The 27,508-nt window shown below is 32.4% G+C and overlaps 2 protein-coding genes across 3 annotated transcripts in view; both read right to left on the bottom strand.

Annotated features, from left to right (window-relative positions):
* LOC132760671 (uncharacterized) overlaps window positions 1-27,508 on the bottom strand; it is a 73,809-nt gene that overhangs the window by 5,833 nt on the left and 40,468 nt on the right. Inside the window, exon 2 of one of the 2 annotated variants that reach the window (XM_060752703.1) lies at window positions 14,785-14,893. The exons of the other annotated variant lie outside the window; for it this stretch is intronic. The gene's annotated coding sequence lies outside the window, so the exon portion shown is untranslated. The remainder of the gene's footprint in view (window positions 1-14,784; window positions 14,894-27,508) is intronic. 2 annotated transcript variants of the gene reach the window in all.
* Window positions 576-10,442, bottom strand: LOC132760670 (uncharacterized). Its single transcript, XM_060752700.1, has 10 exons — window positions 7,728-10,442; window positions 7,440-7,467; window positions 6,714-7,283; window positions 6,329-6,400; window positions 5,846-6,229; window positions 5,451-5,500; window positions 5,164-5,239; window positions 4,207-4,313; window positions 3,885-3,912; window positions 576-3,378 (listed from the first exon to the last, which is right to left on the bottom strand). Exons 1-10 carry the CDS (start codon window positions 8,337-8,339, stop codon window positions 1,385-1,387), a joined length of 3,921 nt encoding a protein of 1,306 aa, XP_060608683.1. The 5' UTR covers window positions 8,340-10,442; the 3' UTR covers window positions 576-1,384.

Raw genomic sequence — 27,508 nt, 5'->3', positions numbered from 1 at the left:
CAAAATTTGATAATTGAAATTCAAATCTGGTTTAAAAACGTTTATTAATAAAAAAAAACTCATATCATTTCAAAAATGGCCGAGACTTTAAACTAAAATTGTCAGGATCAATTGACATACAAAATTTAATTTATGCATTTAAATGTAAAGGTTGTTCAAAAGATTATATTGGATAAGCTTCAAATTTAAGAAATCGAGGAACATTACACAAACAACATATACGATTTCCGGGCAATGCAATATTACTAGTCAGTCGCCACATTGCCTTTTTCACAAGAAATAAGTTTTCCGAAGTTTAATATAATGCCAATCTATAAAATGTAAGAACCAGAAAAATCAAAAAGAACAAAGTTAAAGAAACTGTATAAATAAATGTTTTAAAACCAGAATTGCCTTCAAAATAACTTTATTTGTTATACTAGAATTAAAAAGAATCTAAATTTTTTATCCCTTTTGTTGCTGTCAATTTTACTATAATTTACTTTCAAATAATAATTTTATTTGTTTAGTGTGTGAAATATTTCAAATCCTAGTCGGTTTTTATTATTTTCAAGCAATCTGTCTCCGATCCATTTTGACAGTTTGACAATATTGTCTGTTTATGTTGTAGTGAAAGTCGAGTTTAGATAGTCTGTATAAGAATTATGAATTGGGTAGCCGGTCTGTATGCGATTTATTTACTGGATGACATCATATTAAATACAAAAGGGCGTATGCAAATTAGGTATAATATTATATTTTTTTAACTTATTAATATGTCCATTTAAAACGTTATAAGAGTGACATCCCTTTACGCTGTATTGACGTCGTTACCAAGCGACGTTATTAACGTCATTATCTTAGAAATCCCTTTAACAAGTGAAACCGGTAGACATTTTTCGAAATTCTTTTAGCCCACTATTTTCATCCGTATTGTTTGAACATTTTAATTTCGAAAATACACACACACATTCCAAGTTCAAAGACAAAAGACATCGATACAAATTTTACTGTTTTTTTTGTGTTGCAAATGGCGCAAGTTTCAAATCCGAATCAACAAGTCTTCGAATGTTCCAGTTGTGTATTATAAATATATTGACGTCATTTCAATGTGATTTTAAGACAACATTTTTTGCCGCTCAAAAATGTTTTTAAAGGCCATATCTTATTTAAGTTTAAAATCTATATCTTGAATCAACAAAGTCTGTCGAATTTCGTGGCTCTTAATGTACACCGTGTCGTGCATAATAACTTTAACACAAAAATGATCTAACTTGGGGGCAAGCCTGCTTTCTGCATTCGACGTCCCTTCCGAATTTAGCATTTGAAAAATAATTACAAAAAAGGTTAAACCCATGTAAACAGAAGTTGCCCTTTAAGTACGAATGATTCAATGTAACAGAGTTTATCTACTCAGTGACGTAAGATACGCATTAAGAGCAAACAATGATTTGTCTTCATCCTTAATTTCAAACTTTAGTTTGCATTTTGGACATTTGGCTAACGTAAATGTTCCTTCAAAAGCTGACATCCTCGATCTCAACTTGCACATTGGACACATCATTTGCTTTGTTTTAAGTTCTGTCAGTTCTCTTTTCATGTTTTCTTTCTCTTTACTTAAAGATTCATCTTCATCTTTTTCATCTTCATCTTTTTCATCTTCATTTTTTTCATCTTTCAAGTAAACATCGATGAACTTTACTTTCAAAATACCGGCATTTTCCACCCTAAAAAAGCCTGTATCTGCCCATTCTTCACCACGGAAGTGCATAAATCGAAAACATTTGCTGTTAAAACTTGCTAACAGAGCAGCATGCTCTGAAAGAATGACATCTGGAAACCTTTCACTCAAAACAATGTCATCTGATGTTAAAATACCAAACGGATTGGTTTTAAAGAATACGTCAAGAATTTCTACTTCTTCGTCGGTCAGTTGAAACGTCGCAATTACAGGTCGTTTTGCTGCAATGGCAACCATCGCTGTACTTGCGTCAACTGGCCGATAAGCCAAACCGTGTTTAGCAAATATTTTCTGGAGCCGTTGTTGATCATTCTCTGTTTCGAAGATTATTTTTACTTCGTCAAGTAAATCCTTAATATTCGGAATTCCATTGTGGTCATTTCGGGCCTTTGATAAATGAATGCTTGTTGCAACTGCAGTAGCAAGCGTATGACCCATTTGATGACGACCAGTAATGGCTGGTTTTGCTGCGTTGATGTATACGTCTAGCGGTATGAGAGGAATGAGGTCTAATAGAGAATCCCGACAACTTAATGCGTTTTGAACAAGGGCAAATTGTTCATTTAATCTTTTGAAATCCTTAACCTGAAAAAACAGCTTTGCTTTCTCGTTATTGACATCAATTAAGTTTCGTGTCATGAAAATTGCTCGGGAAATTGGATCCATTGGAAATGTTGATGAACTTAGTTCCTTTAACATTTCCCCATCTTTTCCAATACTGTCGGCATCAATATTGGTTAAGTTATCTTCACCCTTTGAGAAAGTTGTAAAAAAGCAAACAACTTTTACATTTGCAGCTTCAAACTTCTGATTGAGGTCTTCAGTATCAACTTCATCTATTGAGCAACCATCTGAGATGACAAATAAAAACCTTTGATGGTTTGGCAATGCACTTGATGAATTTTTAAATACCTTGCATAAATCGCTTAGTGAAGAATATAATTTGTTCCCTCCATAGATAAAAGGATCCACAATTGACAAGATTCTTTGCAACGAATATTGCTTGTCTTTGCAACTTTCTCCAATGACACTTGAAGCCGCTTCACTTATTCTATATATACAGTCGTCTTTTATTTCTACCAACAGAGACTCCTCAATATTCGACATTGACCGATTTACAACTTCTCTTATTTCCAATGGGGTGGCTTGGCGGTAGAAGCTTCCTATTGAAGCATATACTTTTTGAATTAAGTACCCTAAACCTTTCCAGTCACGACATGATGCATGCAAGAAATGTTCAACAAACCTCTTAGCAAAGTCGTGGTCTGATCTGAGGCGGTTAAGAATAAGTTTTGCCTCATGTTCAAGTACGTTTTCACGAAAAATCATCCTGTCAACCCATTTTCTTGTAATGCCTGCACCATTTTCTTCAAGACATGCGAAAACACTTTCCATCGTTCCATCTGATATTTTTTCCATTTTGAGAATGTCTCCTGAATGAAGCGTCCCAATCAAGTCAAACATTCCGCTACATTGACTACCACCCACGGCAGCGGCAAGTATCCGGTTATATTTGGATATGTCAAACTGTACAGCTGAAACTATTACTTGAATTTGTGACAGAATATATTGCCGCCGAATTTCTGCACTACTTTGCTTCTCCGCTTTTGGACAAGACATGTCAAGCAGAATTCCAGTTAAAGAAAATGCTTGAAACTCTGAAATTTAAGATTTAAACATTTGCTGTTTTGTTGTTGTTGTTGTCGTTGTTGTTTGAATTTGATAATCGTTCATAAAACAATACTAAAATTTCCAACTTACACAAATTATTTATTTATATACTGTTTTAAATCATAAAATGCTTATTCATGTCAGAAACAATAAAAGATAATTGAAAATAATGTGCAATGTTTATTTAAAATTATTTGAGTAAAACAATTTTCTTCTGACGGCCTGGTTAAATACAATCAACATCAGTTCTGCATCATATAATAAACTTAGCTTGTCTGAGATACAAATAAGTTATTGGTTTATATTTTTGGCTACGCCTTATTGTGAGAATAAATAACTTTGAATGCCGCCTTTCCTTGCTGATCTTGTTTATCATATTTTGACCATATCTTATACCAATTACCAATGCCAAGCTAGCACACAACGATATTTCTTAAATGATATATGATTTAAATATTTTGAAATGTTGTGTTCTTCAAAAATATTGTTTTACCTTTGTCATAGCTTTTTCCATCAGCATCCTAAAAAACCGTAAATGCGATGTTAGTAAATTTGTCATCTTTTTTTTAATTGGATTTTTTTTATAAAAGATTAAAACTGTTTTGAAAGCCATTTAACTCCGACATAGTAAAACATAGTATTGCATCTAACTATCATTTCAAACTATCATCATGTTACGATCATCATGTTATTAAGCTAAGTATTACTCTTATCTTTAGCGGTTTACTTGTTTTATCTCACACTGAACCCGCCAGTTGTGTAAAAAGCCGTATGCATAAATCTAGAAAATTTAAGTATTTAAGTTTCGCCCTTACTGCACAATCACGTCTAGGTCTCTTCTGTCCAATGCTCAGATCCTCATTTGAAATATCTTTTAATGCCGTTTGACGTCCTCTTTTTTCACTGACCGATTCTTCGATATCTACAAAAATATTTATTTGATTTTATTTAAGAATAATACGGCATTCGTGGTCAATTCCTACGCATAAAAACAACAAACTGTTGTTAAGTAGCCGATAAACACTGCTGAGACCGATATTATTTCGATTCTAACAAGACATATGAAGGAAGACCTCAAACGCTATTTTTCAAGCGGAGATTAGTTCCAGTGCCGATTTTCGTATAATGTTGTTCGATTTCGCACCCTTCTGTTGCTAAGATATAGAAATTATTAAACAAAAGAAATAAGAAAAAAGCTATTTTGTCAGTTTTCAACAATTAAAACATGCCAATCTGGATTATATTGAATTTACATCAGTTCTCGATTAATCATTCTTGTTTGCTTAAAATGACATCATTCTAGCGCCTGTATAAATGAGTTGTATTCTTAGGGTGACGTCATTACGTTGCTAACTTATTGGCGCCGATTTGTCATATAAGTTATATGAACTGATACGGATCAAACCTTTGGCGGTTATGTATGTAAAATATCATTTAAGCATTATATGAGAAGAAAAGATTGTCGGAACGGAAGATATCAACCAAAAAGCGATTTATTGTTCTCTTTAAAGAAGTGTTAACTATATTATCGAGGGAGAAAACATAACAGGCGCATATACATGTAGTCCCTAAGGCAGTTTAACACCATTTTTTCCCCTTCTTTCTGTTTAGCGACAAAATCACGAGGAGTGTAAGAATTAAATATATGTCATAAATGCATAAATACATATATTAACACATATTGTATATCGTTTTGATAAAGGGTACTCGAAATATACAGAAAGTATTTTTCGTACCAAAAGATGTTTAAAATAACTTTTTACCGCTCTTACCAGATTTTATCAATGACGCTTTGAATGTCTCTTTCGTTGCATTGGTTCTCTTGGTATCTTCGTTACCATCAATGACCTATAATTGTTTAAAAATTGCATCATGTCTGCAAATAATATGCTGCAGCATATTCAAATTATTTGTACATTATTTGTTTAGACATAATTCTTTGACTTTATCATTACTAATGTTCATTCAAAAACGATCATATGACACATTCAGTATAAAATTTCCATTATATTCTTGACAAAACGAAGCACTATTATTATTCATATTAAGAAATAGTTACCATCTTTTCATCTTCTGAACTTTCTTCTAAACAGTATGATGCGTTTTCTCCTAAAAGAGTATATAAAGCAAATAAATAATACCTTAACTCGAGAAACGGTTAATTGTTACCTTGTTTAGTTTAAAAATGTATCCGTAATATTATTGCTAACCCCTTTTATTTTTTAAATATTGATGATTAAAATACTTTGACATGTGGTTTTTTTTTTTTTTTAAAAAATGGGGATGTAAATAAAAACTAAAAGGAAAAATGTTAATTAAAAAAAAATTTCGGGGAAGCTTAAAAAATATGCTACTACATTCAAACTTTCAAAATAAATCTTATAATAAGCCAAAATATCTCACTCAGTTGATGACTAAAACTCGTTTAGATGAAAATACGTAAAGAAATGATACCTTTCAATTCACAGAGGGACTCAATTGTCAAACAAGTGTGTATTCGGAAAATAGTACCGAAGTGATATCCAAGCTCTTTTGTTATACTCGTTATTGCTTCTTTGAAAAAATCACTTTCAAGATATTCAATAAGAGCCAAAACAGTGGCAGGTAATGTGGTTACGACAGAAAGGAGTATGCATTTTTGTTCAACGCTTATTCTTTTAATGTCTTTATTCTTTTTTATGTCTTCCAGTATCTTATAAGCTTCCTTCTGAATTGCATTAAAATTAGTTTTTTCTTCTGTTCGATGTATGGCTTCTTGCCAAACCCCAACAAGAATCTTTTCTGCCAAACAAGTTGTTTCTTCAGAAGATCCGCAAGTTATCATTTTCAATTCTAAAACTGTAATATACAATACATAAGATAAAACTCCTACAAAGTTGCAAAAATGTTATACCGATTTCAATCTTTTTCCATTTCTAAATAGGCAAATTAAAATACCTTTTTCAGATGCAAACGGTATGCTTTCATTTTTCATCTTTTGCAATATGCTCTTCGTTTCTCTTAGTGTTTCTGCATGAAAAAGACATAACATTATAAAAATATTAATATTGTAGGGAATAATCTGAGGGTTAACAACTTGCACTCATTAGACATTTCTCTTAAGTGACAAACATATAATGCAGGTAGAAGATTCGTAAGGTATAAAACAAATTGTTATCGTAAATCGGGAAAAGTAACACATTAAAGAGAGCATAATTGGCCATGTATACAAGAGGAACGTTATTTTGAAAAAAAAATAGTTAAAGTTATTGCATTTTGGATGTTACATTAAGTCAATAACAATAAGTGTTTTTAATCATCTTTTGTTAAAATATTTACTTACGATTGTAAACCTCCGTAAAACTTTTGATTCCTTTTGCTTTTAAATAATTAGTGCATTTTCCTAGACTTTTGGTAATTTTACTTTCTTCTAGTATATCAGTAAACTTGCATTTCTGTTCTTTCAAAAGGAATTTTGACATGAACTTTAAGCTAGCTTCCAGATCTGATAAAGAATCGTCGAATGTTTCTGTGTCAAATACCTTTAGTGACATAGTTGCATAATTTTTATGAGCAGATTGGATGAATTCTATTTCTTTGCTTATTTCTTCTTCATCTTTGTCGAACGTAAATAATATCACGGTAGCAAGCGATGATATATCTAAAAATGATGAGTCAAACTTGTCAGAAAAATCCGAAGACTTTTGCGGAAACAACCTTTCAAGTTGTTTCATGTCTGTTATCTTTTCCCTTAGACTACTTTCTTTTTGGTGAAGACGTTTCTTGAAATCTGTACAGTTATTTGCAATTTTTTGGTTCAAATATGATGACAAAACAAAGTGCACACCTTTATCCAGCAGATATATGTACTTATCATAGCGATTGTTAGATTTCCTCAAATAAAATGCACACTCTGAAATAATAAATACAATGTTATGACTTAAGCACCAAATATCAATGTTTTACACCATTTTATCACAAGTTTATTTAAAATGTTTACCTATTACAAGATAGGTGGGACATAAAATGAACAATGTTTACATCAAAATAACAAATCAAATTATCCTACCTTCTAATGTTTTAAGTAGTTTATCCACCTGAAAATTATACGTGTAACGTTTTAGTCATAAACCTTTACGTTAGGTGAAGCAATCTTGAGTAGTCAAATTGAATAAAACCATATGTGCAAAACAATTGATAGAATAATGCCCTCATTTTTTTTCTTTTTCCCTTTAACATTACGTTTATAAGAATGGACCAGAAAGAAATGATTTAAAATTGATCCATCTGTATATCCGTTTGATTTAATATAATTAAAAATACTTGCAACAGTAGAATGCTAATACTATAAACATACCTCAGTCTGAATCAGCAAGATCCTAGCCATCCATTCATTAACAAACTCTTCACATTTTTCCTTGGAAAATTGATCAAGGGGTTCCTTTTCGTAATATTTTAATTTTTCTTTTAATTTTGTTTCATATTCTGGATTAATTTTTGTACATATTCTGATAAGAATTTTTGTTACTTCATCCCAATAGTTGTTAAATTCCTCCTCTTCAAGTTCTGCTATTACAGAATGCGCAACTGTGTGATTTCGACGGGTTCTTAAGCGTAGCAAGTCAGCACCAATGGATTCGTCCTCAGGTTCCGGAGGATGGTCCCAGCCTTTTTTAGGAGATTTCAATTGATCTTCAGTAAATAGATTTATAATAAGAGTAATCAATGTATTCAAATCCAAATCCTGCATAGATCCTGCTTTTACGTGTTCAAATGCTGTTTTATCAAGAATCTTTTTACGCTTCAAGTGTTCAATCTGCTGTTTTATTTCTTTAGATTTAAGGAAATCTGAAATACTATCGGCTTGGGAAAGCTTCTGTAATACAGCAGTTGCGGTTTCTGTGCTGAGGTCTATGAACATCCAAATAAAGCGAAGATAGAGTGAATGGTTTTCTTTTGAATTATGCATATTGCCTTTTCTACTCAAAAAGCTTCTATCGTAAACGATTACTGTATCTTATGAAATGCCTTTCATTAGATTAAATTTTTTTGGTTTTGTTTACGATAATATATTTCATGAATTGAGATAGAGTTGCTGGGTCGTTCCTTAAAACAATCCAAAACGACTTTAAGAATCTTTTGACACAAAATGATATTGAACAAGTAACCAATACCATATAAACACTTGTTTGTAGCTCGGCGAAAATCTTTTGTGAGGCACCAGCCAATTGTAATATGTATCATAGCGCTTTCAGACCTGTAACCTCTTGCAGTGCAGGTGACCTCTTGACCACTGACGTTTTGACCACAGGTTAATTGAAAACCGATCCACTTAAAAAAACCTGAACAGCTTCAATGCCATAATTTTGTTTAGAAATTGAAATTAAACTTAAGCAAGCATAATTGTGATTAGCAGATGTTATCTTATTTAAAAACTGCAAAATCAAATTCTACTGGAGAAAAATAGCTTAAAATCATATAGTACGGTTGGTATTTAATATCAAATATAAACTTGGTCTAGATCTTTCAAACTAAAGGGCTAAGATGGTCCTAGATTGCTCACCTGACCCATCAATCTCATCCGATTAAGCATCCTGACCAAGTCGGATGACACTTGAGTCAAACATTTGACCTCTAGAATGTTAACAAGGTTTTCCTTATTTGGGCAGTGTGACTTAGTTTTTGACCGCAGGTGACACATATTCAAAGCTGACCTAGAAATCATCAAAGAAACCTTCCTGGTCAGTTTCCAGGATAATTGGAACAAATCTGCAGCTACTAGAGTGTTAACAAGATTTTACTATTTGAAGCTCCTGTGACCTTGTTTTTAACCCAGGACGACTCATATTTAAACATGACCCTGAAGTCATCAAAACAACCTACCAGACCGATTTCCAGAATATTTGGATCAAAACTGCAGCCACTAGAGTGTTAACAAGGTCTTTCCATTTTTAGCTCCTGTGACGTAGTTTTGAACAGACACAACCAATACTGAATTGCACTTATTCATTATCCCTCATGTGCAGACTCAATCAAACCGAGTCTGCAATTCTTATGTTATTTTGTTGTGATTAATGCTTCCGAGGGATCACTTTCTTTCCAGAATTTTGACCTAGAAAACCTCAAAACAACCTACCTGACCAATGTCCAGAATATTTGGATTAAAACTGCAGCCACTAGAGTGTTAACAAGATTTTTCTATCTTAAGTTCCTGTGACCAAGGTTTTGATCCGATATGACCTGTATTCTAACTTGACCTAGAAATCATCAAAACAACCTTCATTATTAATTTCCAGGATATTTGGATCAAAACTGCAGCCACTAAAGTGTAAAGAAGATATTTTTATTGTGACTTTGTTTTTGACAAGAGACGGCAAATATTCGAACTTAATCTAGAAATCATCAAAATAACCTTCCTGACAAACTAGCAGAATGTTTTGGTCTAAACTGCAGCCACTAAAGTGTTTACAAGGTTTTTCTATTTTTAGCTCCTGTGACCTAGTTTTTGACAGATAATGACTTATATTCGAAATTCGAACTTGACCTAGAAATCATCCAAACAACCTTCCTTATCAATTTCCATGATATTTTGATCAAAACTGCAGTCACTAGAGTGTTAAGAAGATTTTTTTCTATTTTTAGCTCCTGTGACCTAGTGTTAAAACCGAGATGATCCATATTAGAACTTGACCTGTATTTCATTGAGACAAACATTTAATTATGACATAATCAAAAATGTGACTGCTAGAGTGTTAACAACCCAAATGTTGACGATGCACAACGCACGGCGACTGACGCCGGACAAAGCCTCATCACTTTACCTCACTTTGACTTCTTCGTGGTCAGGTGAGCTATAAACGGAAAAAGGCGGCTAAATACCCGGAAATAGTATGGGATGAAAAATTACACACACCAATCAAACGCAAATTTTTAAAGCGGAGAGTTAAGGTCAATGTATTGATATCTTAAGGTCTGCTGATTCAGATAAGGCAGATGCTTTTTCCAAGGAAAAAAAAGGTTTTAAATATTCATTGACTGTAATTGATCTATTTAGCAAATACGCTTGGGTAATTCTATTATGGAACAGAATTAATGCATTTATTCTATCTTGCTTGATGACATTGGAACTTGCATTATGCTTAATTCCATCTTGCTTGATGACATTGGAACTTGCATTATGCTTGATTCCATCTTGCTTGATGACATTGGAACTTGCATTATGCTTAATTCTATCTTGCTACATAACACTAGAACTTGCATTATGCTTAATTCCATCTTGCTTTATGATATTTAAACTTTGCATTATGCTTGATTCCATTTTTCATTATTTCATTCAAACATTTCGTAGTGACCAATTCTTTCATTGAGTGATAACAAGCCATTTGGAATACTAAAATGTTAACGTCATATACCTTTATGTATAAGTTACCTTTCTTCATGCTCTATACAAACCATTTACGTTTAGTTTTTTTTTGTATTACTTTTATGTAGAAGTCATTTAAAATTGACTATTTTTTGTTCCCTGGTGGATTCGCTTATATCCATTATTCAGTGTTTATGCTTAATAAAGCTCGGTGTCCGAGGCTTTGTGGATTATGTTTGATCATCTTACATTATGATAAACAATTTAAACTATGTCGCGATTTGTGAACTGTTAAGGGGCGAGAACTCTGTTATCGATATCAACGGAATTTTTCCACGATTCGCCTATCATCGGAATTTTCCGTATAGATACTGCGTACTAGTATATATAAATAAAATACGTAGTAAGCGCTTAATACATAAATTGCAGTTGAAAGAATAAAAATACAAGTAGTAAAGGATTATGCAATATAATTTTATATATGTATACAGTCTAATAGAAAAAATATGCTCGTAAACAGTTATTCAATGGGGCAGTTATACGTACAGTGGCGGATTCAGGCCCTGGCTTAAGGGCTGCACCTACCCCCAAATATACGTTCATGAGCTGGGATGGAATATATACGTGTCAGTTTCATGCAATAGTCTTCTTAGTGTACTCCCTTACCAAAACATATTATGCTGTCATCCAGTTGTTAAGCACCGGCCTAGGTACTGCGAAGGTCTTTATCTAATGACTTGGACATTAAAAAGCAAAAATTATTGGCCTTTTAACTTAACAAATGTCTCAGAGTCACTAATACTGGCGAATAGGTATGTAACACATTAAAATATACATGTATAATAAGGAAAGAAGGAAGTTGTTTATTTTTGTAACATGTGCATAGTCAATTACAAATGAGCCGCGTCACGACAAAACCAACATAATTGGTTTGCGACCAGCATGGATCCAGACCAGCCTGCGCGTTCAGGATTCATGCTGTTCGCTATCAGTTTCTCTACTTGTAAAAGAGTTGGAAAGCTAACGGCATGGATCCATGCTGGTCGCAAACCCATTATGTTGGTTTTGTCGTGACGCGGCTCAAATGTTGGGCATATGTGTGTCTGATTATAGATCAGACATCCCGCACACACCACCACATTCACATACATTTGTGCTTAATGATATACTATGCACATCTTTCAGTAAGATATTTTTATCACAGAAATTTATTGAAATCTATAAAATTCTTACTAAATATGTTTTATTTAAATAAAAACACATACACATAATGTATAGGAATCTGCTTTTCTTATTACGGGTCAAGTAAAGTTGTGCCTGTCTTTAAAAGAAACTTCCATATTTTTTTTGTAATAACACTATACATGTATATTCATACTGCCCACTTACAGTGTAAAGGATTTAAAGCACACATATTTGTGTGAAGCCAAATTATATTTATTTTATTTTACAGAAAAAAAAATCAAGTTTGTACTGTACTAAGTCGTGGCCACGAGTTACTTATTCGTGGCCACGAGATAGTTAAGTCGTGGGAACGAGATACTATATCGTAGCCACGAGATACTATGTCACGGCCACGAGTTACTAAGCCGTTTAAGTCGTGGGAACGAGATAACTAAGTCGTGCAGACTAGATAATTAAATCAGATTACACCATGATTTTTTAAACTTAGAAAATTACTGTTTAAAGATTTACGTGCAACATTAATCTTTGAAAATACTAAAGTGTTCACTTTGAACTTGATACATGTCTTTAGGATCATAAGGCCCATAAATCAGACATTAATTTTGACTAAGTTATAGCCCTTTGTTGGGACAATTCTATGATAGAATTGGTCATTTTGTACGTACAACGGCCTGTCAACATTGTTTATACCATAACTTGAGAGGGACTTAGTCCTGGTTTATTTTATTGGGTAGGGACATTGCCCACGGACAGTAGATATCCTATAACGATGTTTGAGGTCACGGGTCAGATAAACATGACACTTCATGTAAATTCCTTGTCTGATGAATGATTTAGAAAGAATAAGCCGTAGTTTATATAACCTCAAAAAGATCAGTAGATGACACCTAATAATTTTTAGGCAATTTGGTCAGAAATCAGGGTCACAATGACGCTAAATCTTTGACCAATCAATAACTTTTATAAATGGCACTTTTACGGACAGGAGAAGTAGGGGCATCCTTGTTAGGAAAATTCATATAAATAGTGTAATTTGATTGGTTATTTATCTCGTTCGCACGACTTAACTTTCTCGTGGCCACGACTAAACTTTCTCGTGGCCACGACATAGTAACTTGTTCTAACGACTTATTTATCTCGTGGCCACGACTTAGTAACTCGTGGCCACAACATAGTATCTCGTTCCCATGACTTAACTATCTCGTGGCCACGACTTAGTAACCCGTGGCCACGACACAGTATCTCGTGCGCACGAGATAAATAAAAACACACACATGTCACCTTTGTGCCACCGTAAGTTTGAGCATAGTATATCTTAAAATTCAATTTCACTATTGCTCATACGACTATCACACACGCTCAAAAAGAAGTGTAAACAATTGTATAAGAGGTGAGTTGCCACTTGTAGGATGAGTTATAAGAGACATCTATAACATTGTTTTCCACATGCTGGCGGAATCTTCAAAAACAAGCACTTTTCGTCTGTCGCATCGTGTTCTCTTGTTTTTCAGTAAATTTTCCCTTTACATGTCAGTCCCCAAATAACACTGTTCTGTATACGCCCCTGTATAAAGGGCGTGCCAAAATACGGGATCTTCCGGAAAATAACGGGATGTACCGACAAAGCGACACCTTCTGTCATAATATGAACACAAATTATTGCAACTCGCATTATGCTTACTGCCAACTGCTTAGTGCGTACTGTCACATGCGACTATAATATCGCTATCGTTGTCATCTTCGTTGTCGATGCGCATTGATCATGTATTGCATTATATTTGTAATCAGTGAATATATTGAAGCATATGAATGCTAAGACACATCAAATTCGCCAATTATTGATCAAAATTAATAATTTTATGTCGATAATATAAGTGGAAAATTTATAGCAAATTAAAGGTACTGACAGAAACTTACCATGTTACATATAGTTATATCAAGAACAAGCAAAGAATGTTATCTTAAACACCAAACATAATACGTTGTCCTTAATAAAAGATGCAATTAAACATATAGCATATTAAAATATGTGAGTTTGATGGTTTAGTAGGGAACACATAAGGTTGCAATTACATGAAAGTGCATTCAGTAATCACAAGGCATGATTGAATACAGCAAAACGCAGGTTTCCATTGTCATAAAGAAGTATAGAAGCAAGCATAATGTAAGTCCCGATATCATAAAGCAAGATGGAATAAATGCACTAATTCTGTTCCATATTCTATTGAAGACTATTACCGTGACTCTATTACTGAAGCTTTTAATACAATGATTTCTGGAAGGGGAATTCCGCAGAATTGATGGGTAGATAAAGGAAAATAATTTTATAATAAACGAATGAAATAATAGAAAGAGAAGTAAAAATCTAATAATAGAAAGATTTAATAGAACACTTAAACGAATTATGTGGAAATATTCCACAGCAAATAAAACTAATACTTTTATCAGTAATTTATCAAAAATGTCAGGATATATGATCAAACAATACATAAAAGTATAAAATGACTCCTAAACAATAAAATAAGACTGAAAAAAAAGTTTCTGTTTATTTTAATCTATACGGAAAATCAAAAATACTGAACGATAAACTCAAATCTAATTTTAGTGGCCTCGTCCGTTTGATTGAATTAAAAAGACTTTTTGAAAAAGAATATACACCAAATTGGATAGAAGAAATATAACTATTTCATTAACGGTTTAAACAGTATAAATCGCGGTTCGTTTTATGAATTAAAACTTTAACCTACAGACAAAAAAAATTAAGAATAGATTCAATTCAAACATTAGATCAATAAATCAACCATCTTACTAAACTTGCTTCAGCTTTTACAAAAAGTTATAAGTTTTGTGATGGAAGAATGATTACTGGATAACAGATAACGTCGGGTATTATGGTCTGCGCTGCTTGCCAGCTATTCCGTTGCAGGACAGCTTCCACAGGTAGTTATTATTTTGATAAAAAAAACCTCTTTAAACTGAAAATAAAAAAGCTACCGTAAAATAATATCATCAAAAGTTAAAAGGTATAAACATTTTTGTTTATAATATTTGTATAATATATATGTTTTTAAAATATTGTTCTACAGCTAATTTTTTCAAACAATAATCAAGCAGAAGCATAACATTAATCAGCTAATTTTCAATCAAAAGCATGAATTATTTGCAAAAAGAATGAAATTAAAATATATTAAAATAATCATAAGATGATATTATTGATAGAATCAGAAAATGGATGTCAGAAGGTAGTGAATTGCGAATCGAAAAGGTCGTAATTTTAACATATAAACAAATATTCTCCGCTTGCTACTTTAAGTTATCTACCCCTCCTTACTAGTTTGCAACATGCCAAAAGGATTTAATAAGCAAAAAAAGAACAAATGATGACAATCTATGTTTCAGATGATGTCATTTAGCTTATAAATTCCAATCAGACAATCATCCAGAAAGGGTTTCCAAATATAGAAAAAACATAGACAGGTAAGATTACACTGGAATAAGAATTTCTTGTAACAATACAACAAAATTCAAAAGATAGAGTCTCAAAATCAAATAATTTTAAATTTAGTAAAGTTGGCTATGAAGAACCTTGAAGTGTTTACAATAGCATTCCTCCATTACCTTATCATTATCATGCTTCAGGAAAATTCTGGGGTAGTGCTCATTTATCATGTAATCCAATTTTCCAATCCTAAAGAAAAAATATTTAATAATCTTTTCGGGGTTATGACAGTCATTTCATCATGCAACAAATTTGAAGTTTTTTTTAATTTTTTTAATTTAATACATCTTATCTTTAGCGACTCCTTTCAATTTATGCCTCAATTATTAGATTATTTAGCTAAAAATGTACAGAATTTAAATTCCAAACTGAAGAAATGGTCGATAACTGTGATATTTACCTTCTGTAGATAAAAGGTGTTTATACATATATTCATATTATTCATATACGTGATAGTGAGAATGAATATGTCCAAAAATATGTAAAACATCAAATGGAAACAATTGGAGAATATCATAATCTATATTTGTAAGCATACAAGTACTACTATTGTCTGCTATATTTGAACATTTCCGGGATATGTGTTTAACGAATTGTAGCTAAGATCCGTGTCTTTTTTTTAGTAGTTAAGGATAAACTTGGGATACAATGTTAAAGATTCATATTTGCTTGAATTTAATAATTGCTATTGGCATGCATCTTTTCTAAGAGGAGTTATTTTATCTCCAAACGACACAGCAGAGTTTATAATAAATACCTTAAAGATTTTAAGTCTGATAAATCAAACATTTTAGAATGGTTGGGAAATGTGTCAATCATTACCATCAGGAAATTTTAAGTGGATCAGTGAAGCTTAAAGGGAAAGACAAGGTTAGAATAAAAACTTGATTTCAGAAAAAGAATACTATAAATAATAAATCTGCAAATCTTCTGCCGCCAAATAATAATATTAAACGAATGATAACAAAATTTAAATCTCTAAATCACCGATTTCTACAAATTAGTAGGCGCGGCCATGTTTGTGTATTGGCCGTATAAAAACAGGTGCGCGTGATGTCAATTCCCCACATCTTTAGATTTCTGATAAATCTAGTAGAATCGTAGCGAAATATTAATATAATAAAGTATTGACCAGACAAATTAATTTTCACAGGAGGTGTAGAGGAGATTTTTTGAGTTCAAAATAAGTAACAATATAAAAAAAAATGAATAAATAAAAATAAAGAAACAAATAAAAAATCAACGTCTACCGGTCGCATCACTTTAGACCAGTGATGCCCGTTACTCAAAACAATGCTATTTTCATTAAAGTCTCATCTTAATGTAATTAAAAAATATTTCACAGATTTAATAAACACACATGTTATTATTTAACAAAGTTTCACAATCAAATAATGCAATTAAATAAACAAATGCACCAACGAATAATTGGCTGTTAATTATTGAACGGCGATAACTATCATTATTCAACTCAACTCAAATAATTTTATTGGCATAAAACAAATAACAAGTTTATAGCCATACAAAATATAACCAGTTCAGTGATAATAGAAAGACATGCATGTTTATATCATTTACAGAAGAGTACTGTAAAGACAAATACATAGTATTTTTTTTAAACATTTTACGAAGTAAGATTTTATGTGATAACATAAACAATTACAATACTATACGGCGACACTGTGTTAATTAAATTTAAACTATACAGTATAATGATGTGTATTGATGTATATCTCTGTTTACCTAAAAAAAAGCAATTCATGTACATAAAGTTATGATTAGGAGACACGTAATTTTGTTGCAAAATATATAAATTTCGACAAACTTATAATAGTTGCGTTTGATGTAGAAGACATAAGATTTTTAAATTTCGTTAACGTAGGCCAGTGACAATAATAGTTCTTCAAATATTTACGCCTTAGTTCTCTATATTTGGGGCAAACTAACAGAAAATGGTATTCATTCTCTAATATATTAATGTTGCATGATAAACAGACCCTTTGCTCTCGCAGCACATTGTTATATCTTCCGATTTCTATATTAAGTCTATGAGAAGAGGTTCTGAAGCGGGCTAAAGCACTTTTAAACCTTTGATCAGTTATAACTTCCAAATACCGTTCTCTTTCGAAAGCGTGTTTAAATAAACTATATGTTTCTAAACGTCTAGAATTAACCACCTCTGAATACCATCTTTGGAGAAAGTTATCAATTATTCGTTGTTTAATCTCTAAAAAGGGTATTTGTGTGTATATATCGGATTGTTGCAACCACACATAGAGAAACCCGTGTTCTTGCAAAATACTCTTTATTTGAAACGCCCAGTTACCCTCGTTAACATTACCTAGCTCGCAATCAGTTTTTTAACATAATGTAAACCTTTTTCTGAAGTGACGACTCATCTTGATTTAATATTTTCACCCAGTATTTAATCATATTAATCTTACGAATTACGGACATAGGCATTCTAGCTAATTCTCCATAGAGTGCATTTAAGTTTGTAGATTTTTTTACACTTAACATACGGCGCAGGAATTTCGTGTGAACATGCTCAATATCGTTAGCAGGGTGCATACCCCATATTTCCGATCCAAAATTTAAGATGGGCGATACCAATGAATCAAATAGCTTACATTTCTGATAAATTGGCAGTTCTACGTTATTTAATATTGTAAAAAGATTGTGTAGCGCATAGCCAGCATGCTGCGCAATATTTTTCTGTGATCGATACCAATTTCCATTTTTAAAAAAAGTTAAGCCAAGATATTTAAAAGAATTAACTATTTCTATAACTTCATTATTTACATAAAAATTATAAGTAGTATGTCTCCCCTTTTCAAATATCATAGCCTTTGTTTTAGATGTGTTTATTTTTAACCCCCACGTTGTGCAATAATTTTCTATATCGTTTAAAATGGATTGAATTGTTTCCGGCGACGTCGCAAAAATGGCCTGGTCATCAGCATACAGTAGTATAAATAATTTAAGTTCATTTACAGTAAAAATTCCTTCAAGATTTGCATTTATATTTTCGACTACATCGTTTACGAAGAGCATGAACAAAATAGGCGAACTCGGGTCACCTTGTTTCAGACCTATGTTCGAGTCGAAAAAGCCCGAAAGTTTAAAGTTATACCTTACACATGATCTCACAACGGTGTACATCGCTTTAATTGCTCTAACCATTTTACAACTGACATTTTCAGCCAAAAGTTTGTGCATTAGATAGGACCTATCAATTTTATCGAAAGCCTTCTCATAATCGATAAATATAGTGTACAATTTTTGACCAGCGTTAAGCGTCTTTGATATGACAGATTGAAGAATAAACATACAATCAATTATAGATTTCTGTTTTTGAAACCCAAATTGATATGGTACTAATTTATCATATTTTTTGCTCCAGTCTGTAATACGATTAAGTAATAACTGTGAATAGATTTTAGCTACAATATTTATCAAATTTATAGCACGATAATTTGATGCATCGTTAGCATCACCTTTTTTAAAAATGGGTGTTATTATTCCATCACCCCAAGATGTAGGGTACTCACCACTACTATAAATTCTGTTGTAAAGTGCAAGTAAAAACGGTGAAATATATTCATATGACGCCTTAAAAACCTCACCGGGCAAGTTATCAATTCCCGGGGTTTTATTATTATTTTGAGAGAAAACAGCTGACCGAATTTCACTTTCGGAAAAGTCCTTGTCCAAATCATGACATAATATATTTTGCGAGAAATCTGGTTGATCGTTATTATTTAAATGACTTTCACCAAACAGAGTCTTGAAATGATCATACAGATTGTCTGTAGTTAATGTGTCCGCCTGTGGAGATGTTTTCTTTACACTCTTTTTTATCTTTTTCCAAAATTTTCTAGGTTCCTTTTTGCTAAATCGTTAATTTTTTTTACCTTCCCTTACCCTGAAATTATATCTAGCCCTTCTCTTAATTTTATTATATCGTGTCCTACAACGCACGAAATTGCACCGAGATTCATTATCTCTACTTCTATTGAATAAATTTCGCGCTGTTTTAAATTCCCTTTTTGAATTATAACAACTTTGATCAAACCATTTTTTATTTTCTTTATAATTATGGTTTGGCGTTTTGTTTACAACGACCCTTCCAAAGATATCGAAAGTAGTTCTATACATTATATCGGTAAACTCGTCAACTACACGCTGGACTGACTCGCTCGACGCCTGATTGGCTAACCGATTTAAGTCGTCATGAATATTAATGAGCCGTGCGCGAAACTCGTCAAGTTTACTGTCGTCCCAGACTATTTTCGTGTAACTATCATCGTATTCTTGCGCAGTGGGCGTCTGCCTACAATCATATGATTTCCTATACAGGCTAAACAAAAGCGGATTATGATCGGAATGTTCATTTTGTTCTAAAATCTCAAAATTCGACAAAGTATCGAAGTCATTGAAATTAAGTAATAAATAATCAACAGTACTTTGACCATTTTTTGAACAAAAGGTATATTCGCCTTTTCCATAATCATTTAACAAACGGCCATTTGCAAGAAGTAGTCCTGTAATTTGACATGTATCTAATAATCGCCTACCGTTGAAATCGAGCACGTGATCTTTGTTTACACGCGGTGGTATGTCACATGTATTTACCATAGACAAATCATTATCAATATATCTATCAAAGGAAAAATAGTCTAGATAATCGGACGTTCGACTATTTAAGTCTCCAGTAACATATATTTTTCCTGAAGTGTTATACTTAATAATATCTAACTCTAATTGATCAAAAATATCAAAATCTACAGAAGGCAATACTTTAGAATAAACAGGTGGTATATATACATGACAGAGATATACATCTTCATTAAAGGGAAATAACTGTTCTGATACCTTAATCCATATTATTATGTGATCTAAATATAGCTGCAATCTCATTGGTCCATACAGTAGTCAACAGAACTTTTTATAAAATCATATTTACTGGGTGTAGTATCATATTCACTGGCTGAATTGGATTTTCCCAGTCTTAAAATAGATTGAGACACATATTCAATGATCATACACCGTAGACTGTTAAATACGCGTGTTACTTAAAAATAATTGTTGCTTTTTGTTCTTTATGGCATATTTCTCGATTAAAATATCAATACATTACTATTTTACTTAAAGGCTACACCGCAATGATGAGTATAAACTTGAATTACTTTTGTATGCGCAGCGTTCGCGAAGTCGTTGCACGCCTAAAACGTGCGTCTTTTTTCCCGCGCTTCAACGAGACAAAATTTGTACATGTATATAAGGTTGTACATTTTGTGATTTTTTATTTCTTAGCCTATTCATATAATAAAACAATTATTGACTAGTGAGCCATTGAATATGATGTGATATTCACCGGCAGAAAGTCATATTGACCTCTGCTATCGCCTCGGTCAATATGTCATCTGCCGGTGAATATCACATCATATTCAATGGCTCACTAGTCAATAATTGTATAATATTCCATATTGATTTTTATCAACAATCTTAATATATTGTTTAAGATAAGTCTTATAATAAAAACTAATACCTCCACTATAGCGTCCTTTTTTTGTATTCACTGATTTATTTCCAAATAAATGTTCACAACTATAATTATTTATTTCCAAGTTAATATTTTCATTTTTTGATAACCACGTTTCATTTAAAAACACTAGATCATATATTTGAATGAACTCTAAAAAGTCCGAATCACATAATTTCCTTCTTAAACCGTTTATGTTCCAACACAAGATATTCAAAGAAGACTCTTCTCGACTTCCCTATTCCATCGGAATGTCTGGTATGTACTCTTCTCCCTCAATGAAAAGTTTTTTCCCAATGAATTTTACGTTTTTGTGTTCATCCCTGGCGCGTTTCATGACTGGGTACAGTGGCTTTCGTGCCTCCCTGACACTTCTAGGTAGTTGGGCTCCGACGCCCCTTTTTGCTGATTTCATAGCGTCGGCGATGGACGATTCAAAGGACGATTTCGGACAGCTATCCTACCAGCAAGGCTAATAATTTCTTATTGTATGGTGTTAGATTAGAGATTGACTTATAATTTTCATTATGTCTTGAATCAAAACTATCTATTAATATTTGAAGTTTTGTCCTGTGTTGTTTTAATGTTCTGTTTAAATTTTTCGGTTTCATTTCATGATCATCACCTCTTTCTGGGGAAGCTTTTTTTCCAGCTCTTATTTATACTCTGCAACTTTACTTAGAAGTTATGTAATAGATCTAAATTTCTTTTGTCAAGTTCTGAATTAAAATGGAACTGAAAATTTCTGTTTTAACTTCTGTATTTTTTCTATGTTCAGTAATTTTCTTTTAAACTCCTTCTTGGTTAATCATATAATTATTATTTAAAGTTTAAGTCTGACCTCAAGCAATTTAATACAGTTCTGATCTGATCATCTATAGTATCAGAGTTTTTCGTAAGTTGTGTTAATGTATCTTCCGGGTATTGGTTTTCTTCAAGAATTTGATTGTGGAAAGAAATTATCGTGTAATTTTCATTACAATCTTTCATCAATTGTTCAATGTTATTACGTACTTTTTTCCAATAGAAATTTTATGTATTTAATGTCAGCTAGATCGGGATAATTTATTAAACTTTTAACCTTCCTATAAACAAATATTCTGCAAACTGCAGCTAGAGATTTTTCTGGATTACCTTGGTAAATAATATTATTCCCTCCCAAATCTAGCGTATGAAGCATTTTCTTGTTTGTCTTTATTTTTATATAAGTAGAAAAGATATTTACCTTTTCAATTTCTACACTGTTTTACAGTACCATTATCATTTAAGTCGAAATCACTTTGTTTAAAGAAGCTGACTGAGTAATTTCACTGGTTGCAGTGAAAACGCCCATTATATCCTATTTTGTTTGATCTTTCCATGAAAAAGTCTTGTATTAAATTTCTTTGGTTTGTCAATGTAGAGAACATCATATAAACCTTTTGACGTTTTTTTTATATAAAAAAACCCAACGGGGTGAACTCTGTTCTCTTCATATTAGATCATTTACATTCTAACTTGGAGAGCAGAAAAATAAATAATGAAAGCAATTTAGACGAATATCTTTTGGTGCTTTATAAGTTAAGATTGACTTAAATAGATAACATGACGGCCTAAATGATTTGATCCTGAGGCTCCTCTTCTTCTCACATAAAGTCATCAAATACTACTACCTTTCGTCCATCTGAATCAAGATCATTAACACTAATTTTACCTGAATTTGAACTTAAATTTGAACAGGACAAAATAGTCTTTCTGACAAGAAATTATTTAAAAGATTTTACTATATGTACAAAATTACAACAATGACCCCGTGCGCAGCCAATTTTGACCTAGAGCTATAATTTAAAAAATCTTAGTATAGGTCCACTACACAACCAAAAACCAAAAACATAACCTTTAATCTTTGTCAATTCAGAGTAAAATTTCTTACGCACAAAATATAACCCCAGGGCAGGGCCAATTTTGACACTAGGGGCCAAATTTGAACAAATTTGGTAGAGAACCTATAGATTATACAATATACTGATATCAAAGCAATAAGCATTAAACCGAGAGACAAAAAGAATTTTTAAGCTTTTACTATATGAACATAATGAAAATCAAAGACTCCCGAGGCAGGGCCAATTTTAACCTCAGGCTAATGTTTAGTTTGAACAATCTTGGTAAAGGTCCAATACAAAATTTTTGATGCCAAATATGTAACCTGTAACATATTTCAATTTAAAGAGGAAGATTTGTTTTTAAGTTTTATTATTTACACATAAGGAAAACCAATGACTCATGGCCGGGCCGATTTGGACAGAGGCAAAATTTGAACAATTTTGGTTAAAGACCTAAAGATGATATTATATACCAAATATCAAAGATGTACAACCTTGTAACTTCAGACAAGAAACTTTTTTTAAAGTTTTTACTATATGTACGTAATGAAAATCAATGATTCCTGGGGCGGGGCAAATTTTGACCACATAATTTGAACAATCTTGATAAAGGTCCTATAGACAATGCCTTATGCCGAATATCTAAGCTCTAAACCTTTTGGGTCTTTAAAAAAATAAAACAGGTCAGGGATCTATGCATTGGGCCCCAAAGTGCTCAACTCAGAACAGACTGCTATTTTTAAATACTGAAAGGTAGGTGGTGTTTAAAAATCACAAGGTCACTAGGCCAATATTGAAATCATCTGATATCAATTCTACCTATAAAATTGTGCATATTGTCAACATATCACAGCTGTATGTTAAAAAGCTAAAGATGGTCACGTCGCCGAAATCTAGGTAAGCCGATACTTAAGTTCAATTTTACAACTAAAACTGTGAACATGGTCTTAATTTCATATCTTTACGTCAAAGGAAAATAAGGTTATATCCCAAAAATCTAGGTCATCTGGTATTAAGAAAGTCACTTCATCATAATCTAGGTTAGGCGATACCAATATTCAATCTAAATCTGTGAACGTGGTCAAAATTTTACAGCTTTTTGGATAGGTGTACAATTTTTCATGCCTTTGAAGCTTCAAAAAAATAATTTTCCCATAAGATTTTACAATTATTATTTTTTATAAAAAATGCCCCTAAAAATGGCCAATTTTGACCCAAAAACCATTAATTTAACAAACGTGGTAGAGGTCATCTACAAAATGTCTCATGTCAAATATCTTACCTCTAATCTTTGTCATTTCAGAGATCTTATAAAGTTTTTACTGTCCACATAAAAAGAAACCATGTGACCTAAGAATTGAGCCAATTTTGACCCAAGAACTATTATTTGAACAATTTTGTTAGAATTCAACTACATTAAGTTTTACGCATTCCCTATGTTAATTCAGAGAATTTTTTAGATAGGAAAACCTATAACTCTAGGGCGGGGCCAATTTTAACACAATAGGCAAAATTTGACCAACTTTTGTAGAAACCCTCTAGATCATATATTTTACCAATTATCAAAGCTCTTATCCGTGTACCTTCAGACAAGAAGATCTTTTAAGTTTTAACTATACGTCCATAATGAAAATCATTGACCCCCGTGTCAGGGCCAATTATGACCACAAGGTTATAATTTGAACAATCTCCGTATTTACCTGCAAGACAATCCCTTCTGAAAAATGTCAATGCTCTTAGCCTTGTGGTGTTTGAGAAGATTTTTTTCATTTTTATTTTCTTTTGGTTGCCATGGCAACCAGATTTCTGCATAGAGTCCGATTCTTTGAGCATTTTTATAAGTCCTTCACCTGAGGGACAATCTTGGGAAGTTAAGTTGAAAATGGCCTGGTTGTTATTAACAAGACGATCACTATATAATACATTTATCGGATAAACGCGTACGCACAAAAAAGACGCACATATACACACGCGCAAGTCAATTTCCGACTTTCTCCCGATAAGCTCAAAAAAGGAATAACCGGCGTGAAGTTCCGAAGTTAAAAGAAGCACGCTCTTCACTCGGTCATAGTGCTTGTTGATAACAAAATTACTCTGTTTTTCTTTTCACAGATTTTTTTCTAAACACATTTTGGCCAAAAAATTAATGTCTATCATTTATAATTCATGCTTGCAGAATAAATTAGAAGTCCAAATGATGATAATAAAATCAATTAATAATAAATATATTTAAGAAACAGTCTAAATGCAAAATAAACACTTAAACTACACAACAACGCAACTCAACAACATCCTTCAACTCTATTAAACTCATAGAACACCCCCCCCCCCCCCCCCCCAAGAAAAGCTAAGCGGAGCTATTTGTGTTTACTATTTTTTTTTGTACATGGAATCAATTTTTATCATTTAATCCCTTCGATTTACAGCTAAAAATAAAATCATTTATATATATATTGGTTTCTCCGTTGGTGATTCGCAGCATATAAGTGAATGAGAACGGGGACAAATTTCAAATTTCACACCTCAGCAGTTGGGAAGGCAGTATAAAAGACAAAACAAAAAAACCCACTAAATTCGGTAATTTATTTCTTACATTTGTATCTTCTACTGTACATGAAATTACTAATTACATTACTAATTACATGTATGCATATAAATTCGAAAGCTATAAATAGATGACCTAGCTTATTATTGTGAATGTCCGACAACTTTTATAGAAGTACATGTAGTTTTAGTTTTAACCGAAACGGTCATTCGTGTCGCGCTATGGTAATAAATAACGAACTGGAGGATTATGCATGAAATGAATTGCAAACCTATTCAACAATAAATTGCACCATTTAAAAATTTTAATGGAAAATGAATTAAGTAAACCCTATTTTACGAAAATATCATAGTATTATCATTTTGAAATTGTCTTTTCCGTAGGTTCTTTCCGGAAAACTAATAGCTCCTTTCTTTTTTACGAACCTAACTGCACTTTTTGCCGTGAATATTTAAATCGACACTAATTTCCCGAATTTTTTATTTTATTTTGTTTGAAGGCAATCGGTTTTATGGTGGTTTGAGTGGAATGTTGATTTGCCGAATACTGTGACATTTTTACAACATTAACTTTCGTCATGAGTGGTTATGGTTTTATTGATAGGAATGTAAACACACTGGTGGTTCAGACGAGGACTTTGAAGCAATTCATCAAAATAGTAGATTGATATCCCATTGAATCAATTAACAATAGCTCTTTATTTATCATCAATGTTAAGAACATATAGCTTTTATATCTTTCATTCGCATGAATATGATGTTACTGAATTTCCTCATACCTGTCTCAAACTCGGGTAACAGATAATGTTTCACCATATCAACATTTCATGCTAATTTATTCATGATTTTAATGCACCATTATTTATGTGAACGCGTATAACAAAAAAATCGTGAATTTGGTCTTTTTGAAATTCATTGCAATTTTTTTTTATTTCAGAGTGTGTTCTACTTTCAGTATTTATCAGGGACTTGAAATATAACTACTTTATCTTATGTCCTAGGTATAGATAGAAACCCTTTTTTAATTTGACATAAAAAATGCACGTTATATTACGATCATATTAATCCCGTTTGTTACTTTTTATATACTGTTTGTATATTTGTTACAATTATAATTAAAAACAAGAGCGATCAGTGATCACATGTGTCGCCTCATGATGGCCAATTTCATGTTGGGACAAGTTTTTTGACAGACAGACAGACAGACGGACAGTGCACAACTAGACTTGGTACTGATCATTCCTGTAAAGTTTGGATAAAATTGCACCAGTAGTTTATGAGGAGTAGTCCGGAAGACCTTTGGTGTATCTGGCAACACACAGAAAAAAAACACCTTTTTATCAAAGGGCCATAACTCGGCCAAAAACAATTTAACCGGAAAACCCGTGCAACATGCGCAAGGACTTGAACTATAGATCAATCCTGTAAAGTTTCATTGAAATTGAATTAGTGGTATAAGAGAAGTAGTCCGGACAAACTTTAAAAATAAAAATTATTAAAGAGCCATTACTCTGACAAAAATCATTGAACCAGAAAATGCTGACAATATGCACAACTAGACTTGGTACTGATCATTCCTGTAAAGTTTGGATAAAATTGCAACAGTAGTTTATGAGAAGTAGTCCGGACAAGCTTTTGTGTATCTGGCAACACACAGAAAAAAACACCTTTTTTATCAAAGGGCCATAACTCGGTCAAAAACCATTCAACCGGAAAACTCGTGTAATATGCGCAAGGACTTGAGCTACAAATCAATCCTGTAAAGTTTCATTGAAATTGCATTAGTGGTATAAGAGAAGAAGTCCGGACAAAATTTAAAAATAATCATCTTAAAAGGGCCATTACTCTGACAAATATCATTGAACCAGAAAATGCTAACAATATGCACAACTAGACATGGTACTGATTATTTCTGTTAAGTTTGGTTAAATTTTTACAGCAGAGTTTCCTCCACAAAGATTACATAGGGGGGAGGCCATCATACATTGGCAAAAAAATTAACGTTTTATTGTAAAAAAAAACAACAACACTGGATAAATATTTAAAGCAAATCATACGCACTCAGTTTAAAGAGTACACTGATTCTAAGGGTATGATATCTGATGTTGAATTTAACTTAAAATTGATAAGCAAAAATGTG

Source organism: Ruditapes philippinarum, unplaced genomic scaffold (genome assembly GCF_026571515.1).
Source record: "Ruditapes philippinarum isolate M1 unplaced genomic scaffold, ASM2657151v2 ctg2510_1_1_1_1, whole genome shotgun sequence".
In the NCBI taxonomy this organism is placed as follows: domain Eukaryota; kingdom Metazoa; phylum Mollusca; class Bivalvia; order Venerida; family Veneridae; genus Ruditapes; species Ruditapes philippinarum.
Note: the sequence above shows the minus strand (reverse complement) of the source record. Positions and strands in the feature narration are given on the sequence as shown.

Bases quoted from the DNA above. Each gene is read 5' to 3' on its own strand.
- LOC132760670 (XM_060752700.1), bottom strand. From the start codon at position 8,339: ATGCATAATTCAAAAGAAAACCATTCACTCTATCTTCGCTTTATTTGG. The intron at 4,314-5,163 runs GTAAGAGCGGTA...ATATTTTTGTAG, and splicing joins AGCGTCATTGATAAAATCTG to ATATCGAAGAATCGGTCAGT. The intron at 3,913-4,206 runs GTAAGGGCGAAA...ACGGTTTTTTAG, and splicing joins GACCTAGACGTGATTGTGCA to GATGCTGATGGAAAAAGCTA.